Genomic DNA, 17,834 nt, shown 5'->3' on the forward strand with positions numbered 1-17,834 from the left:
CCTCAGGACACCCCTCACCCCTCCTGTTCCGTTTCACGTCCGTCAGCTATTAAAACCTCCCCGTACCATCTTCTCATCTCCCACGTCGCTCCTTACACTTAAGTGTCCTCTGTGTGTTATTCATATTGAAATCAATCAATAAATCAATAGTAAATAACTATAAAGGAAGAGAAGCTGAGGCCGAAACCCACAGAGAGACCGATATGTATGTTGGGAACCCACAGAGAGACCGATATGTATGTTGGGAACCCACAGAGAGACCGATATGTATGTTGGGAACCCACAGAGAGACCGATATGTATGTTGGGAACCCACAGAGAGACCGATATGTATGTTGGGAACCCACAGAGAGACCGATATGTATGTTGGGAACCCACAGAGAGACCGATATGTATGTTGGGAACCCACAGAGAGACCGATATGTATGTTGGGAACCCACAGAGAGAGACCGATATGTATGTTGGGAACCCACAGAGAGACCGATATGTATGTTGGGAACCCACAGAGAGACCGATATGTATGTTGGGAACCCACAGAGAGACCGATATGTATGTTGGGAACCCACAGAGAGACCGATATGTATGTTGGGAACCCACAGAGAGACCGATATGTATGTTGGGAACCCACAGAGAGACCGATATGTATGTTGGGAACCCACAGAGAGACCGATATGTATGTTGGGAACCCACAGAGAGACCGATATGTATGTTGAGAACCCACAGAGAGACCGATATGTATGTTGGGAACCCACAGAGAGACCGATATGTATGTTGGGAACCCACAGAGAGACCGATATGTATGTTGGGAACCCACAGAGAGACCGATATGTATGTTGGGAACCCACAGAGAGACCGATATGTATGTTGGGAACCCACAGAGAGACCGATATGTATGTTGGGAACCCACAGAGAGACCGATATGTATGTTGGGAACCCACAGAGAGACCGATATGTATGTTGGGAACCCACAGAGAGACCGATATGTATGTTGGGAACCCACAGAGAGACCGATATGTATGTTGGGAACCCACAGAGAGACCGATATGTATGTTGGGAACCCACAGAGAGACCGATATGTATGTTGGGAACCCACAGAGAGACCGATATGTATGTTGGGAACCCACAGAGAGACCGATATGTATGTTGGGAACCCACAGAGAGACCGATATGTATGTTGGGAACCCACAGAGAGACCGATATGTATGTTGGGAACCCACAGAGAGACCGATATGTATGTTGGTAGCATGTTGGGAACCCACAGAGAGACCGATATGTATGCTGGGAACCCACAGAGAGACCGATATGTATGCTGGTAGCATGTTGGGAACCCACAGAGAGACCGATATGTATGCTGGGAACCCACAGAGAGACCGATATGTATGCTGGTAGCATGTTGGGAACCCACAGAGAGACCGATATGTATGTTGGTAGCATGTTGGGAACCCACAGAGAGACCGATATGTATGCTGGGAACCCACAGAGAGACCGATATGTATGCTGGTAGCATGTTGGGAACCCACAGAGAGACCGATATGTATGCTGGTAGCATGTTGGGAACCCACAGAGAGACCGATATGTATGCTGGTAGCATGTTGGGAACCCACAGAGAGACCGATATGTATGTTGGGAACCCACAGAGAGACCGATATGTATGCTGGTAGCATGTTGGGAACCCACAGAGAGACCGATATGTATGTTGGGAACCCACAGAGAGACCGATATGTATGCTGGTAGCATGTTGGGAACCCACAGAGAGACCGATATGTATGCTGGTAGCATGTTGGGAACCCACAGAGAGACCGATATGTATGCTGGTAGCATGTTGGGAACCCACAGAGAGACCGATATGTATGCTGGTAGCATGTTGGGAACCCACAGAGAGACCGATATGTATGCTGGTAGCATGTTGGGAACCCACAGAGAGACCGATATGTATGCTGGTAGCATGTTGGGAACCCACAGAGAGACCGATATGTATGTTGGTAGCATGTTGGGAACCCACAGAGAGACCGATATGTATGCTGGTAGCATGTTGGGAACCCACAGAGAGACCGATATGTATGCTGGTAGCATGTTGGGAACCCACAGAGAGACCGATATGTATGCTGGTAGCATGTTGGGAACCCACAGAGAGACCGATATGTATGCTGGTAGCATGTTGGGAACCCACAGAGAGACCGATATGTATGCTGGTAGCATGTTGGGAACCCACAGAGAGACCGATATGTATGCTGGTAGCATGTTGGGAACCCACAGAGAGACTGATATGTATGCTGGTAGCATGTTGGGAACCCACAGAGAGACCGATATGTATGCTGGTAGCATGTTGGGAACCCACAGAGAGACCGATATGTATGCTGGTAGCATGTTGGGAACCCACAGAGAGACCGATATGTATGCTGGTAGCATGTTGGGAACCCACAGAGAGACCGATATGTATGCTGGTAGCATGTTGGGAACCCACAGAGAGACCGATATGTATGCTGGTAGCATGTTGGGAACCCACAGAGAGACCGATATGTATGCTGGTAGCATGTTGGGAACCCACAGAGAGACCGATATGTATGCTGGTAGCATGTTGGGAACCCACAGAGAGACCGATATGTATGCTGGTAGCATGTTGGGAACCCACAGAGAGACTGATATGTATGCTGGTAGCATGTTGGGAACCCACAGAGAGACCGATATGTATGCTGGTAGCATGTTGGGAACCCACAGAGAGACCGATATGTATGCTGGTAGCATGCTGGGAACCCACAGAGAGACCGATATGTATGCTGGTAGCATGCTGGGAACCCACAGAGAGACCGATATGTATGCTGGTAGCATGTTGGGAACCCACAGAGAGACCGATATGTATGCTGGTAGCATGTTGGGAACCCACAGAGAGACCGATATGTATGCTGGTAGCATGTTGGGAACCCACAGAGAGACCGATATGTATGCTGGTAGCATGTTGGGAACCCACAGAGAGACCGATATGTATGCTGGTAGCATGTTGGGAACCCACAGAGAGACCGATATGTATGCTGGTAGCATGTTGGGAACCCACAGAGAGGCCGATATGTATGCTGGTAGCATGTTGGGAACCCACAGAGAGACCGATATGTATGCTGGTAGCATGTTGGGAACCCACAGAGAGACCGATATGTATGCTGGTAGCATGTTGGGAACCCACAGAGAGACCGATATGTATGCTGGTAGCATGTTGGGAACCCACAGAGAGACCGATATGTATGCTGGTAGCATGTTGGGAACCCACAGAGAGACCGATATGTATGCTGGTAGCATGTTGGGAACCCACAGAGAGGCCGATATGTATGCTGGTAGCATGTTGGGAACCCACAGAGAGACCGATATGTATGCTGGTAGCATGTTGGGAACCCACAGAGAGACCGATATGTATGCTGGTAGCATGTTGGGAACCCACAGAGAGACCGATATGTATGCTGGTAGCATGTTGGGAACCCACAGAGAGACCGATATGTATGCTGGTAGCATGTTGGGAACCCACAGAGAGACCGATATGTATGCTGGTAGCATGTTGGGAACCCACAGAGAGGCCGATATGTATGCTGGTAGCATGTTGGGAACCCACAGAGAGGCCGATATGTATGCTGGTAGCATGTTGGGAACCCACAGAGAGGCCGATATGTATGCTGGTAGCATGTTGGGAACCCACAGAGAGGCCGATATGTATGCTGGTAGCATGTTGGGAACCCACAGAGAGACCGATATGTATGCTGGTAGCATGCTGGGAACCCACAGAGAGACCGATATGTATGCTGGTAGCATGTTGGGAACCCACAGAGAGACCGATATGTATGCTGGTAGCATGTTGGGAACCCACAGAGAGGCCGATATGTATGCTGGTAGCATGCTGGGAACCCACAGAGAGACCGATATGTATGCTGGTAGCATGCTGGGAACCCACAGAGAGACCGATATGTATGCTGGTAGCATGTTGGGAACCCACAGAGAGACCGATATGTATGCTGGTAGCATGTTGGGAACCCACAGAGAGGCCGATATGTATGCTGGTAGCATGCTGGGAACCCACAGAGAGACCGATATGTATGCTGGTAGCATGTTGGGAACCCACAGAGAGGCCGATATGTATGCTGGTAGCATGCTGGGAACCCACAGAGAGACCGATATGTATGCTGGTAGCATGTTGGGAACCCACAGAGAGACCGATATGTATGCTGGTAGCATGTTGGGAACCCACAGAGAGGCCGATATGTATGCTGGTAGCATGTTGGGAACCCACAGAGAGGCCGATATGTATGCTGGTAGCATGCTACAACACAGACATGCATTTCTTAATGTCAGATGTCTGCTGTCAGCTATACAGATATAGACGAAGAGTGACTGTAAACCAAAAAACGTACTACCCTCAAATTTGGAGACAAATGTGAAAATAATCAGTAGAATTTACTGTCCACAGATAAGGCTGAGCAGCAGCTACTCTGCGCATGCAGTTCTGTTTAGGAACATGGAGAGAAGCCTGGTCAACTTCTAGCTCATCAACTCAAGTTTAAATCTGTCTCACAGGTGATACCTCATATTTACAACACCTCTGGTGGCTTTCAGGATCGGTGGGTCTCCTGCAGGGCGTTGAGCTAATGTAGGCTAATGTGATTAGCAAGAGGTTGTAAGTAACAAGAGCATTTCCCAGGACATAGACATACTGTATCTGATATTGGCAGAAAGATTAAATAATTGTTAATCTAACTGCACTGTCCAATTTACAGTAGCTATTACAGTGAAAGAATACCATACTATTGTTTGAGGAGAGTGGACAATTTTGAACATGAAAAAGTATACATTTTTTAATGTATTTTAATTTTTTAAAATGTATTTATTTATTTTCAAATTCTACAAGAATACGTTTTCTGCCAAACTGGTCCCCCTCTTGCTTGAAATGTTTGAAAACGTGTTTTACCCCAAATACTGAGAGGCGTCAATCACACTTTTGTTAAAACCCAGCAAGTGTGGCTCATTCCGACCGATCGCACTTAAATGCAGACGTAAAAATGTTAGTGAAATTGCTTGCCTTTGTCAGGGTTTAGAATCCACTATGACAGGGTTTAGAATCCACTATGACAGGGTTTAGAATCCACTATGACAGGGTTTAGAATCCACAATGACAGGGTTTGGAATCCACTATGACAGGGTTTGGAATCCACAATGACAGGGTTTGGAATCCACAATGACAGGGTTTAGAATCCACAATGACAGGGTTTGGAATCCACAATGACAGGGTTTAGAATCCACTATGACAGGATTTAGAATCCACTATGACAGGTTTTAGAATCCACTATGACAGGTTTTAGAATCCACTATGACAGGTTTAGAATCCACTATGACAGGGTTTAGAATCCACAATGACAGGGTTTAGAATCCACTATGACAGGGTTTGGAATCCACTATGACAGGGTTTAGAATCCACTATGACAGGGTTTAGAATCCACTATGACAGGGTTTAGAATCCACTATGACAGGGTTTAGAATCCACTATGACAGGTTTCAGAATCCACTATGACAGGGTTTAGAATCCACTATGACAGGTTTTAGAATCCACTATGACAGGTTTTAGAATCCACTATGACAGGTTTCAGAATCCACTATGACAGGGTTTAGAATCCACTATGACAGGGTTTAGAATCCACTATGACAGGGTTTAGAATCCACTATGACATGTTTTAGAATCCACTATGACAGGGTTTGGAATCCACTATGACAGGGTTGAGAATCCACTATAACAGGGTTTAGAATCCACTATGACAGGTTTTAGAATCCACTATGACAGGTTTTAGAATCCACTATGACAGGGTTTGGAATCCACTATGACAGGTTTTAGAATCCACTATGACAGAGTTTAGAATCCACTATGACAGGTTTAGAATCCACTATGACAGGTTTTAGAATCCACTATGACAGGGTTTAGAATCCACTATGACAGGTTTTAGAATCCACTATGACAGGGTTTAGAATCCACTATGACAGGGTTTGGAATCCACTATGACAGGGTTTAGAATCCACTATTCGATCAGCCGAATCGGGTCTGGATGCCCTTTTGAAAACACTGTTTCATCTAAAGGGACTCATATCCCCATATTGTTTAGATAATCATGTCCCTTGAAAACCCTTCACTCAATAAAATCCAATCTAAGTTCGAAAAGGAACTTGGTGGAGAGACATCTGATGAAGTCTGGAATAGTGCCTTGCTCTGGGTAATTGGGATTTCCTCTTGTGCCCGGCTCAATCCTATACAGGTAAAGGTACTTCACCGTATCCATTTTCAGTAAGGCCAGATTGTCCAAATTCGACCCAAATATTGATGGTAGATGTGACAGGTGTAAAAGCTCCTTGGTGGACTTGATTCACATGTTCTGGTCCAGTCCCTGTCTGGCAGACTATTGGTCCATTATATTTAAAAGCCTTTTCTGAAGCATTTGATATACAGTTTCACCCTAGTGCAGAAATGGCTATTTTTGGAGTAGAAAACAATCATTCTCTGACCAATAGACAGCTAGATACCTTTGCCTCCCTGTTGGCCCTCAGAAGGATTTTATCGGATTGGAAATCTATCAAACCTCCGTTAGCCTCTCTTTGGCTCAAAGATCTGATGCTGTTCCTAAAATTAGAAAAAAGTAATACCATTTGAGGGTCAACCAACTCATTTTATTCCACCTGGGACCAGATGATATCCTACTGTGAACAGCTCCTAACACCTCCTCCAGATTAGTACTCTTGTCCTCACCCCCACCCCTTGAGGTTACTACTATAGGGTCTATAGGATCCCCCCACCTTGAGGTTACTACTATAGGGCCTATAGGATCCCCTCACCCCTTGATGTTACTGCTATAAGGCCTATATGATCCCCTCACCCCTTGAGGTTACTACTATAGGGCCTATAGGATCCCCCCACTCCCACCCCTTGAGGTTACTGCTATAGGGCCTATAGGATCCCCTCACCCCTTGAGGTTACAACTATAGGGCCTATAGGATTCCCCCACCCCCACCCCTTGAGGTTACTGCTATAGGGCCTATAGGATCCCCTCACCCCTTGAGGTTACAACTATAGGGCCTATAGGATCCCCCCACCCCCACCCCTTGAGGTTACTACTATAGGGCCAATAGGTTCCCCTCACCCCTTGAGGTTACTACTATAGGGCCTATAGGATCCCCTCACCCCTTGAGGTTACTGCTATAGGGCCTATAGGATCCCCTCACCCCTTGAGGTTACTGCTATAGGGCCAATAGGTTCCCCTCACCCCTTGAGGTTACTACTATAGGGCCTATAGGATCCCCTCACCCCTTGAGGTTACTACTATAGGGCCTATAGGATCCCCCCACCCCTTTAGGTTATTACTATAGGGCCTATAGGATCCCCTCACCCCTTGAGGTTACTGCTATAGGGCCTATAGGATCCCCTCACCCCTTGAGGTTACTACTATAGGGCCTATAGGACCCCCTCACCCCTTGAGGTTACTACTATAGGGCCTATAGGATGACCCCACCCCTTGAGGTTACTACTATAGGGCCTATAGGATCCCCTCACCCCTTGAGGTTACTACTAAAGGGCCTATAGGAACCCCTCACCCCTTGAGGTTACTACTAAAGGGCCTATAGGAACCCCTCACCCCTTGAGGTTACTACTATAGGGCCTATAGGATCCCCTCACCCCTTGAGGTTACTACTATAGGGCCTATAGGATCCCCTCACCCCTTGAGGTTACTACTATAGGGTCTATAGGATCCCCTCACCCCTTGAGGTTACTGCTATAAGGCCTATAGGATCCCCCCACCCCTTGAGGTTACTGCTATAGGGCCTATAGGATCCCCCCACTCCCAACCCTTGAGGTTACTACTATAGGCCCTATAGGATCCCCTCACCCCTTGAGGTTACTGCTATAGGGCCGATAGGATCCCCTCACCCCTTTAGGTTATTACTATAGGGCCTATAGGGTCCCCTCACCCCTTGGGGTTACTAATATAGGGCCTATAGGATCCCCTCACCCCTTGAGGTTACTGCTATAGGGCCTATAGGATCCCCTCACCCCTTTAGGTTATTACTATAGGGCCTATAGGGTCCCCTCACCCCTTGGGGTTACTACTATAGGGCCTATAGGATCCCCCCACTCCCACCCCTTGAGGTTACTACTATAGGCCCTATAGGATCCCCTCACCCCTTGAGGTTACTGCTATAGGGCCTATAGGATCCCCTCACCCCTTTAGGTTATTACTATAGGGCCTATAGGGTCCCCTCACCCTTTGGGTTTACTACTATAGGGCCTATAGGATCCCCTCACCCCTTGGGGTTACTACTAAAGGGCCTATAGGGTCCCCTCACCCCTTGGGGTTACTACTATAGGGCCTATAGGATCCCCTCACCCCTTTAGGTTATTACTATAGGGCCTATAGGATCCCCTCACCCCTTGGGGTTACTACTATAGGGCCTATAGGATCCCCTCACCCCCACCCCTTGAGGTTACTACTATAGGGCCTATAGGATGACCCCACCCCTTGAGGTTACTACTATAGGGCCTGTAGGATCCCCTCACCCCTTGAGGTTACTACTAAAGGGCCTATAGGAAACCCTCACCCCTTGAGGTTACTACTAAAGGGCCTATAGGATCCCCTCACCCCTTGAGGTTACTACTATAGGGCCTATAGGATCCCCCCACCCCTTGAGGTTACTGCTATAGGGCCTATAGGATCCCCCCACTCCCACCCCTTGAGGTTACTACTATAGGGCCTATAGGATCCCCTTACCCCTTGAGGTTACTACTATAGGGCCTATAGGATCCCCCCACCCCTTGAGGTTACTGCTATAGGGCCTATAGGATCCCCCCACTCAAACCCCTTGAGGTTACTACCTTAGGGCCTATAGGATCCCCCCACTCCCACCCCTTGAGGTTACTAGTATAGGGCCTATAGGATCTCCCCACCCCTTGATGTTACTGCTATAGGGCCTATAGGATCCCCTCACCCCTTGAGGTTACTGCTATAGGGCCTATAGGATGAACACACCCCTTGAGGTTACTACTATAGGGCCTATAGGATCCCCCCACCCCTTTAGGTTATTACTATAGGGCCTATAGGATCCCCTCACCACTTGAGGTTACTGCTACAGGGCCTATAGGATCCCCTCACCCCTTGAGGTTACTACTATAGGGCCTATAGGACCCCCTCACCCCTTGAGGTTACTACTATAGGGCCTATAGGATGACCCCACCCCTTGAGGTTACTACTATAGGGCCTATAGGATCCCCTCACCCCTTGAGGTTACTACTAAAGGGCCTATAGGAACCCCTCACCCCTTGAGGTTACTACTAAAGGGCCTATAGGAACCCCTCACCCCTTGAGGTTACTACTATAGGGCCTATAGGATCCCCTCACCCCTTGAGGTTACTGCTATAGGGTCTATAGGATCCCCTCACCCTTGAGGTTACTGCTATAAGGCCTATAGGATCCCCCCACCCCTTGAGGTTAGTACTATAGGGCCTATAGGATCCCCTAACCCCTTGAGGTTACTACTATAGGGCCTATAGGATCCCCCCACTCCCACCCCTTGAGATTACTACTATAGGGCCTATAGGATCCCCACACCCCTTGAGGTTACTGCTATAGGGCCTATAGGATCCCCCCACCCCTTGAGGTTACTGCTATAGGGCCAATAGGATGCCCTCACCCCTTGAGGTTACTACTATAGGGCCTATAGGATCCCCCCACCCCTTGAGGTTACTACTATAGGGCCGCCTATAGGATCCCCTCACCCCTTGAGGTTACTACTATAGGGTATATAGGATGACCCCACCCCTTGAGGTTACTACTATAGGGCCTATAGGATCCCCTCACCCCTTGAGGTTACTACTATAGGGCCTATAGGATGACCCCACCCCTTGAGGTTACTACTATAGGGCCTATAGGATCCCCTCACCCCTTGAGGTTACTACTATAGGGCCTATAGGGTCCCCTCACCCCCACCCCTTGAGGTTACTACTATAGGGCCAATAGGTTCCCCTCACCCCTTGAGGTTACTACTATAGGGCCTATAGGATGACCCCACCCCTTGAGGTTACTGCTATAAGGCCTATAGGATCCCCCCCACCCCTTGAGGTTACTGCTATAGGGCCTATAGGATCCCCTCACCCCCACCCCTTGAGATTACTGCTATAGGGCCTATAGGATGACCCCACCCCTTGAGGTTACTGCTATAAGGCCTATATGATCCCCCCACCCCTTGAGGTTACTGCTATAGGGCCTATAGGATCCCCTCACCCCCACCCCTTGAGGTTACTACTCTAGGGCCTATAGGATCCCCTCACCCCCACCCCTTGAGGTTACTACTATAGGGCCTATAGGATCCCCCACCCCTTGAGGTTACTACTATAGGGCCTATAGGATCCCCTCACCCCCACCCCTTGAGGTTACTACTATAGGGCCTATAGGATCCCCCCACCCCTTGAGGTTACTGCTATAGGGCCTATAGGATCCCCTCACCCCCACCCCTTGAGGTTACTACTATAGGGCCTATAGGATCCCCCACCCCTTGAGGTTACTACTATAGGGCCTATAGGATCCCCTCACCCCTTGAGGTTACTGCTATAGGGCCTATAGGATCCCCCCACCTCAAACTGCTTATTAAAACAACATGGAGACTAAACAGGATTGTATCAAAACAATATGGAGACTAAACAGGATTGTATCAAAACAACATGGAGACTAAACAGGATTGTATCAAAACAATATGGAGACTAAACAGGATTGTATCAACACAACATGGAGACTAAACAGGATTGTATCAAAACAGTATGGAGACTAAACAGGATTGTATCAAAACAATATGGAGACTAAACAGGATTGTATCAAAACAATATGGAGACTAAACAGGATTGTATCAAAACAATATGGAGACTAAACAGGATTGTATCAAAACAATATGGAGACTAAACAGGATTGTATCAAAACAATATGGAGACTAAACAGGATTGTATCAAAGTAATATGGAGACTAAACAGGATTGTATCAAAGTAATATGGAGACTAAACAGGATTGTATCAAAGTAATATGGAGACTAAACAGGATTGTATCAAAACAATATGGAGATGATACAGGATTGTATCAAAACAATATGGAGACTAAACAGGATTGTATCAAAACAATATGGAGACTAAACAGGATTGTATCAAAGTAATATGGAGACTAAACAGGATTGTATCAAAGTAATATGGAGACTAAACAGGATTGTATCAAAACAATATGAAGCTACTGGACCATATTCACCACCTTCTGTCGCCCTCACCGCCTGGGGGCGACCCTACCCTCACCACCTGGGGGCGACCCTACCCTCACCACCTGGGGGCGACCCTACCCTCACCACCTGGGGGGCGACCCTACCCTCACCGCCTGGGGGCGACCCTACCCTCACCACCTGGGGGCGACCCTACCCTCACCACCTGGGGGGCTCCTGTATTGAGGATCAGCATGGCAGAGGTTGCCTACCCTCACCACCTGGGGGCGACCCTACCCTCACCGCCTGGGGGCGACCCTACCCTCACCGCCTGGGGGGCGACCCTACCCTCACCGCCTGGGGGGCGACCCTACCCTCACCACCTGGGGGGCGACCCTACCCTCACCGCCTGGGTGCGACCCTACCCTCACCACCTGGGGGCGACCCTACCCTCACCACCTGGGGGGCTCCTGTATTGAGGATCAGCATGGCAGAGGTTGCCTACCCTCACCACCTGGGGGCGACCCTACCCTCACCGCCTGGGGGCGACCCTACCCTCACCGCCTGGGGGGCGACCCTACCCTCACCGCCTGGGGGGCGACCCTACCCTCACCGCCTGGGGGGCGACCCTACCCTCACCTTCTGGGGGGCGACCCTACCCTCACCGCCTGGGGGGCGACCCTACCCTCACCGCCTGGGGGCGACCCTACCCTCACCGCCTGGAGGCGACCCTACCCTCACCGCCTGGGGGCGACCCTACCCTCACCGCCTGGGGGCGACCCTACCCTCACCGCCTGGGGGCGACCCTACCCTCACCGCCTGGGGGCGACCCTACCCTCACCGCCTGGGGGCGACCCTACCCTCACCGCCTGGGGGCGACCCTACCCTCACCGCCTGGGGGCGACCCTACCCTCACCACCTGGGGGCGACCCTACCCTCACCACCTGGGGGCGACCCTACCCTCACCACCTGGGGGCGACCCTACCCTCACCACCTGGGGGGCTCCTGTATTGAGGATCAGCATGGCAGACGTGTTGTTGCCTACCCTCACCACCTGGGGGGCTCCTGTATTGAGGATCAGCATTGCAGACGTGTTGTTGCCTACCCTAACCACCTGGGGGGCTCCTGTATTGAGGATCAGCATGGCAGACGTGTTGTTGCCTACCCTCACCACCTGGGGGCGACCCGTCAGGAAGTCCAGGATCCAGTTGCAGAGGGAGGTGTTTAGTCCCCGGGTCCTTAGCGTAGTGATGAGCTTCGAGGGCACTATGGTGTTGAACGCTGAGCTGTAATCAATCAATAGCATTCTCACATAGGTGTTCGTTTTGTCCAGGTGGGGGAAGGGCGGTGTGGAGTGCAATAGACATTGCGTCATTTGTGGATCTGTTGGGTCAGTATGTGAATTGGAGTTGGTCCACTGTTTCTGGGATGATGGTGTTGATGTGAGGCATGACCAGCCTTTCAAAGCATTTCATGGCTACAGACGTGAGCGCTACGGGGCGAGAGTCATTTAGACAGACTACCTTGGCATTCCTGGGCACAGGGACTATTGCTGGTAATACAGACCACGTATTGGTGATGAAGTGTTATTCTGATGCATTACCTCAGGGTGACACAGAGCAGATAATATATTGAACTGAGCTTAGATTTTCATCAATCAGATTAAAACAATCTATGTTTTTAATATTTGTTTTTACACCTTACCTGCACATATCTAAAAGATGTCCTCTTGTCCCACCAAACACAGGAGTTGGCAAGACAACACAAACAGATCTGGGACCAGGCTACCTACAAAACCCAGCTGATTTAAATTCAGAGTGAGACTAGATCACCTGACCACTGGCATAGCACACACCCCCGCCCTCCAGACAGGAAATGAACACGTAATAAGCAACAACATATATATATATATATTTTTTTTTAGAATGAGACAGGAAGCTCTAAAACAGTAACTATGTTTTCTCAACCTTTTAATGACAAAAGGTGGAACAAATTAGATTGGATATAAAACCGCAGTTAGCTGTGTGCGTTTCTCTGTCCCCTTCTCAGTCAGAAGACAAGGCAGCAGTGTCTCGTCTCCTCCCTGAGCTGACAGGTGCTCTGTGTACGTTGGAGCCTGACTCAGGGCCAGGAAGAGCTGCCAACTGCAACCGCACCCAAAAGACATGTCTGAGAGAGAGAGAGAGAGAGAGAGAGAGAGAGAGACACAGAGAGAGAGAGCGAGAGAGACAGAGAGAGAGAGGGGACAGAGAGAACAGAGAGTGAGAGAGTGAGAGCGCGAGAGAGAGAGAGAGAGAGAGGGAGAACAGAGAGAACAGAGAAACTGATACATGAGGTTCTGAACCCTCACTGAGAGAGAGCGAGAGAGCGAGAGAGAGAGAAACAGAGAGAACAGAGAGAACAGAGAGAGAGGGAGAGAGAAACTGATAAATGAGGTTCTGAACCCTCACAGAGAGAGAGATAGAGAGAGAGAGAAACTGATAAATGAGGTTCTGAACCCTCACATAGAGAGAGATAGAGAGAGAGAGAGAGAGAGAGAGAGAGAGAGAGAGAGAGAAACTGATAAATGAACCCTCACTGAGAGAGAGAGAACAGAGAGAACAGAGAGAGAGAGAGAGAGAGAGAGAGAGAGAGAGAGAAACTGATAAATGAGGTTCTGAACCCTCACTGAGAGAGAGAGAACAGAGAGAACAGAGAGAGAGAGAGAGACTGATAAATGAGGTTCTGAACCCTCACTGAGAGAGAGAGAACAGAGAGAACAGAGAGAACAGAGAGAGAGAGAGAGAGAGAGAGAGAAACTGATAAATGAGGTTCTGAACCCTCACTGGGTAAACAGTTATTTCTGGTGTTATTTCCTGAGCAGCAGACATGTTGACCCAAAGTGACCAATCCAAGGTGTTTTATGAGCTGTTTGTCCCACCACCTGAATGTGTTTTGGGCGGCACTGCCCACAGTAACTTTCCCTCGGCAGCCTGGAAAGACATAACAACATTTGACAAATAAGCGAGGGCTTATAGAGAGAGAGAGAAGTTTAGTACAGTCCCCTTTGAAAACTCAGTAACCCCCTTGTCCTTTCCACGTTGTCAACTGTAATAACCACAGAGGAAATCCAAGATGTCAGAAGGAAGGGGAAAAATGATACGCCAATGGTCTTGAGTCACGGACCAAGTTCAACTTCCTCACAATAGAGTAGCCTATTTATAAAACTCAGGAGGTTAGTGATGTTACCTGAATCTCCTTGGCATCACTCACAGGCTAGGAGACAGGCTAGGAGACAGGCTAGGAGACAGGCCAGGAGACAGGCTAGGAGACAGGCCAAGGAGCTACTCCTGATGTTGCTGATCAAGCTACTGAAAGGCCAGGAGCTTAGCTTTACTTGGTGGGTACATGGTGGGTACATGGTGGGTACTTGGTGGGTACATGGTGGGTACATGGTGGGTACATGGTGGGTAGTTGGTGGGCACATGGTGGGTACATGGCGGGTACATGGCGGGTACATGTGGTACATGGTGGTACATGGTGGACACATGGTGGGTACATGGTGGGCACATGGCGGGTACTTGGTGGGTACATGGTGGGTACTTGGTGGGTACATGGTGGGTACATGGTGGGTACATGGTACATGGTGGGTACTTGGTGGGTACATGGTGGGTGCTTGGTGGGTGCTTGGTGGGTACATGATGGGTACATGATGGTACATGGTGGGTGCTTGGTGGGTGATTGGTGGGTACTTGGTGGGTACATGGTGGGTACTTGGTGGGTACATGGTGGTACACGGCGGGCACATGGTGGGTACTTGGCGGGTACATGGCGGGTACTTGGTGGGTACATGGTGGATACTTGGTGGGTACATGGTGGGTACATTGTGGGTACATGGGAGGTACTTGGTGGGTACGTGGTGGGTACATGGTGGCACATGGTGGGTACTTGGTGGGTACTTGGTGGGTACTTGGTGGGTACTTGGTGGGTACATGGTGGGTACATGGCGGGTACATGGTGGCACATGGTGGGTACATGGCGGGTACATGGTGGGTACATGGTGGCACATGGTGAGTACATGGCGGATACATGGTGGGTACATGGTGGCACATGGTGGGTACATGACGGGTACATGGTGGGTACTTGGTGGGTACATGGTGGGTACATGGTGGGTACATGGTGGGTACTTGGTGGGTACTTGGTGGGTACTTGGTGGGTACTTGGTGGGTACATGGTGGGTACATGGTGGGTACATGGTGGGTACTTGGTGGGTACTTGGTGGGTACTTGGTGGGTACATGGTGGGTACATGGTGGGTACTTGGTGGGTACTTGGTGGGTACATGGTGGGTACATGGTACTGCAGGTCAGAAATGTAAGACTACCTGGTCTAAACTGGTCTAAACTGGTTTAAACTGGTTTAACCTGGTCTAAACTGGTTAATGGTCTAACCTGGTCTAAACTGGTCTAAACTGGTTTAACCTGGTCTAAACTGGTTAATGGTCTAACCCGGTCTAAACTGGTCTAAACTGGTTTAACCTGGTCTAACCTGGTCTAAATAGGTCTAAACTGGTCTAAACTGGTTTAACCTGGTCTAACCTGGTCTAAATATGTCTAAACTGGTCTAAACTGGTTTAACCTGGTCTCGGGCGTTAATCAAGACATTAAAACTGAAGACCAGGAAGGACGTATGAGGAAGCAGGATGAGAATTCTGTTTGATAACCTGAGGAGAGCGTTTCATAGATCTTTCCGGAACCGCGGGAGCTTCTGTTACTCTTTACCGCTTTCATAACCCACCGCTTACCAGGAAGAAGTCTGTCGACAGGGCTGCTAAAATAAGGACCAGAATCCTGGGTATGTAACACACGGTCAGGCACACCTAGGACTCTGAGGATCCTCTTACGTAGCTAACGCAGAGTGAACCAGGAAGGAGGATTGGTGAGGACTATGTTATTAACTAACACAGAGTGAATCAGGAAGGAGGATTGGTGAGGACTGTGTTATTATCTAACGCAGAGTGAATCAGGAAGGAGGATTGGGGAGGACTGTGTTATTAACTAACGCAGAGTGAATCAGGAAGGAGGACTGGGGAGGACTGTGTTATTAACTAACGCAGAGTGAATCAGGAAGGAGGATTGGTGAGGACGGTGTTATTATCTAAGCAGAGTGAATCAGGAAGGAGGACTGTGTTATTAACTAACGCAGAGTGAATCAGGAAGGAGGATTGGTGAGGACTGTGTTATTAACTGACGCAGAGTGAATCAGGAAGGAGGATTGGTGAGGACTGTGTTATTAACTAACACAGAGTGAATCAGGAAGGAGGATTGGTGAGGACTGTGTTATTAACTAACGCAGAGTGAATCAGGAAGGAGGATTGGGGAGAACTGTGTTATTAACTAACACAGAGTGAATCAGGAAGGAGGACTGGGGAGGACTGTGTTATTAACTAACACAGAGTGAATCAGGAAGGAGGATTGGTGAGGACTGTGTTATTAACTAACGCAGAGTGAATCAGGAAGGAGGATTGGTGAGGACTGTGTTATTAACTAATGCAGAGTGAATCAGGAAGGACTGTGATATTAACTAACACAGAGTGAATCAGGAAGGAGGATTGGTGAGGACTGTGTTCTTAACTAACGCAGAGTGAATCAGGAAGGAGGATTGGTGAGGACTGTGTTATTCAGTAACGCAGAGTGAATCAGGAAGGAGGATTGCTGAAGACTGTTATTATCTAACGCAGAGTGAATCAGGAAGGAGGATTGGTGAGGACTGTGTTATTCACTAACGCAGAGTGAATCAGGAAGGAGGATTGGTGAGGACTGTGTTATTAACTAACGCAGAGTGAATCAGGAAGGAGGATTGGGGAGAACTGTGTTATTAACTAACACAGAGTGAATCAGGAAGGAGGACTGGGGAGGACTGTGTTATTAACTAACACAGAGTGAATCAGGAAGGAGGATTGGTGAGGACTGTGTTATTAACTAACGCAGAGTGAATCAGGAAGGAGGATTGGTGAGGACTGTGTTATTAACTAATGCAGAGTGAATCAGGAAGGACTGTGATATTAACTAACACAGAGTGAATCAGGAAGGAGGACTGGGGAGGACTGTGTTATTAACTAACACAGAGTGAATCAGGAAGGAGGATTGGGGAGGGCTGTGTTATTAACTAACGCAGAGTGAATCAGGAAGGAGGACTGTGTTATTATCTAAGCAGAGTGAATCAGGAAGGAGGATTGGGGAGGGCTGTGTCACGGAGGGAAGCTTGTGAGTTGCCACGTAACACGGCTGTGTTCTGGGTTGTCCCGAGGGCTCTCCCGAGTGGCACAGAGGTCTAAAGCACTGCATCTCAGTGCAAGAGGTGTCACTGCAGTCCCTGGTTCGAATCCAGGCTGCGACACATCCAGCCGCGATTAGGAGTCCCGTTGGGCGTCGCACAATTGGCCCGGCGTCGTCCGGGGTAGGCCGTCATTGTAAATAATAATTTGTTCTTAACTGACTTTCCTTGTTAAATATAAATAGTCACACATAGAGGTAGCCTACTGTATCACGTCAGTACCACAGTTATGAGCTGCTGCTACTCTCTGTTTATTATCTATGTACAGTCACTTTACCCC

The 17,834-nt window shown here is 48.9% G+C and overlaps 1 protein-coding gene across 1 annotated transcript; it reads right to left on the reverse strand.

Annotated features, from left to right (window-relative positions):
* Positions 1 to 14,587: 14,587 nt before the first annotated feature.
* LOC139392981 (uncharacterized) lies at positions 14,588 to 15,562 on the reverse strand. Its single transcript, XM_071141289.1, has one exon. It carries the CDS (start codon positions 15,560 to 15,562, stop codon positions 14,588 to 14,590), a length of 975 nt encoding a protein of 324 aa, XP_070997390.1.
* Between the last annotated feature and the right edge of the window lie 2,272 nt (positions 15,563 to 17,834).

Source organism: Oncorhynchus clarkii, chromosome 33, assembly GCF_045791955.1.
Source record: "Oncorhynchus clarkii lewisi isolate Uvic-CL-2024 chromosome 33, UVic_Ocla_1.0, whole genome shotgun sequence".
NCBI classification, from domain to species: domain Eukaryota; kingdom Metazoa; phylum Chordata; class Actinopteri; order Salmoniformes; family Salmonidae; genus Oncorhynchus; species Oncorhynchus clarkii.